The following is a 2,500-nucleotide window of genomic DNA, read 5'->3' on the forward strand; positions in this document are numbered from 1 at the left end:
TACACTTAAAAGTGCTGTAGGAAGGATGGTGAAGATCCAGGACTTAGCCCAAAGAATTTGAACATCAACAACTTCTCAGTCCTTCCCCCCCCTTTTTGCTGAAGCCCAAAACGGTCTCCTAAGCCCCTCCCCCCACAAGGGAGAATGAATGTGTGAGCATGAGCAGTGATTGACAAACAGTTAGACACCTCCCCTGGCCCTGATTGGTGCATCTGAACAGTTAGACACTCCCCTGGCCCTGATTGGTGCATCTGAACAGTTAGACACCTCCCCTGGCCCTGATTCGTGCATCTGAACAGTTAGACACCTCCCCTGGCCCTGATTGGTGCATCTGAACAGTTAGACACCTCCCCTGGCCCTGATTGGTGCATCTGAACAGGGAGAGGTGGATTTTTGTAAATCTCACTCCAGGCTGTAGGTGGAGCCAGAGGAGCTGGATTTATTTTAATGACCTGCTTCATGTAGTTTTACTGGAACATAGGGTAGAAAGGTAGTTTCAGTCTTACCGACTGCACCTTTAAACGTAGCCGAGATAAGGTGACTGTGAGTCAGGTGCAGAACACCGTGAGTTGACAATCTTTTCAGAGTTCAGCCAACAAAATGTGAGCGTCATGTGGCGACGACAGTTAAGTTTAGACACCAAAACGACTAGTTAAGATTAGGAAAAAGTCTCAAATAATATTGTATCGTGACACAAAAGTCAGGATATCATCGTATGGTGGGGCCTCTGGGGATTCCTCATTAATGATGACAGAAGTACTAATGCTTTATTAACCTTTGTGTTGTCTTCCTGTCGACCTGCAACTTTGGGTTTCTCTGGGTCGAAATTTCAATATTTTGATGCTCTTTTTCTACACTTTTCTCAACGTTTTTGTTGATTTTATTCCAATTTTGTTGTTGCTTTTTCCGATGTTTTTTTTCTCACTTTTTTCCAATTTTTTGTCAACTTTGGCGATGATTTTGATGTTTTTTTAGTCACATTTTCTGATTTTTTTAGGTAAATTTTTTCAGCATTTAAAAAAAAAAAAAAATTTTTTTTGTGTTTAATATTTTTCCTGCGTTTTTGTAGCTTTTTCCAACATTTGTCACTTTTAAAAAAAATGTTGTCACAGTTCTGATATACAAAGTTTTTGTAAACAGGTCAAATTTGACCCAAGAACAACAGGAGGGATAAAAGGAATTACTAGAAAGTGTTTTTCTTCTCCGTCTGAAGGGAAGAACGTGAAGCGCTCCATCCACGGGATGGGACAGATCATGTCCACCATGGTGCTCAACAGGAAGCAGTCCATCTTCGGAGGGGGCGGGGCCAGTGGGGCGGAGGCGGGGCTCGCTCTGGACGGGCCAAGAGGAAGTAAAGATAGCATCGACAAGGTGGACCTGACCGTGATGGACACCAAGCTGAAGATACTGGAGATACTGCAGGTAACTGATCCTTCACCAGGGGGGGTTCTAGGATCAGACCTTTAGGGGGGGCTCAGCTATGCATTACGAGCTGTTTACGTGGTTACCAATCCAAAATAATGAAGGAGTGTAAGGAGTGTTACATGTTACATACTAGCCTAGAAATCTAGACCACCCTAGTGGCAGCAAATGTAATTTGCAGCCAGGGTCAGTCTAGCAACTCTCTGTTGGCTTGCAAGCTGGAAAAACAAACTCTGGTCAGGCCAATCACATCGTATATAGAGTCGGTGGGCGGGGCTTATGGCTGCTGCTGCTGCTTCTGCTGTTGGTGAACAGAGGTCTTCTGGAAGACTTGGAGTTCATCTTTTCTTTGAGAAAAGAACCAAGAACGGCTCTGAAGTCATTCTTAAAAAAGGGAAGATGTGTTCAGAGTTTAAAGTTTAATCTATCAACTAGCATTGCTCTGATTGGTTGGAGCACTATCCTATTACGTGCAGAGGGAATCTGAAAGACAACTGTTTGTCCTGCCCCTCGGATTGAGCCCTGCCAATGGAATTCAGATATAATGCAGGTTTAAGGAGTCTCCCCCTGCTGGTAGTTCGATATAATGCAGGTTTAAGGAGTCTTCCCCTGCTGGTAGTCAGATATAATGCAGGTTTAAGGAGTCTCCCCCTGCTGGTAGTCAGATATAATGCAGGTTTAAGGAGTCTCCCCCTGCTGGAATTCAGATATAATGCAGGTTTAAGGAGTCTCCCCCTGCTGGAATTCAGATATAATGCAGGTTTAAGGAGTCTCCCCCTGCAGGAATTCAGATATAATGCAGGTTTAAGGAGTCTCCCCTGCTGGTAGTCAGATATAATGCAAGTTTAAGGAGTCTCCCCTGCTGATTCAGATATAATGCAGGTTTAAGGTCTCCCCTGCTGGAATTCAGATATAATGCAGGTTTAAGGAGTCTCCCCTGCTGGTAGTCAGATATAATACAGGTTTAAGGAGTCTCCCCCTGCTGGTAGTCAGATATAATGCAAGTTTAAGGAGTCTCCCCCTGCTGGTAGTCAGATATAATACAGGTTTAAGGAGTCTCCCCTGCTGGTAGTCAGAT

At 44.2% G+C, this 2,500-nt stretch overlaps 1 protein-coding gene across 1 annotated transcript in view; it reads left to right on the forward strand.

Annotated features, from left to right (window-relative positions):
* The window catches only part of itpr3 (inositol 1,4,5-trisphosphate receptor, type 3), a 167,048-nt gene that overhangs the window by 66,824 nt on the left and 97,724 nt on the right, over positions 1-2,500 (forward strand). The window contains 1 exon segment of the mRNA XM_028582667.1: positions 1,214-1,422. Coding sequence (XP_028438468.1) covers positions 1,214-1,422 — 209 coding nt within the window.

This window comes from Perca flavescens, chromosome 7, assembly GCF_004354835.1.
Source record: "Perca flavescens isolate YP-PL-M2 chromosome 7, PFLA_1.0, whole genome shotgun sequence".
NCBI lineage: Eukaryota > Metazoa > Chordata > Actinopteri > Perciformes > Percidae > Perca > Perca flavescens.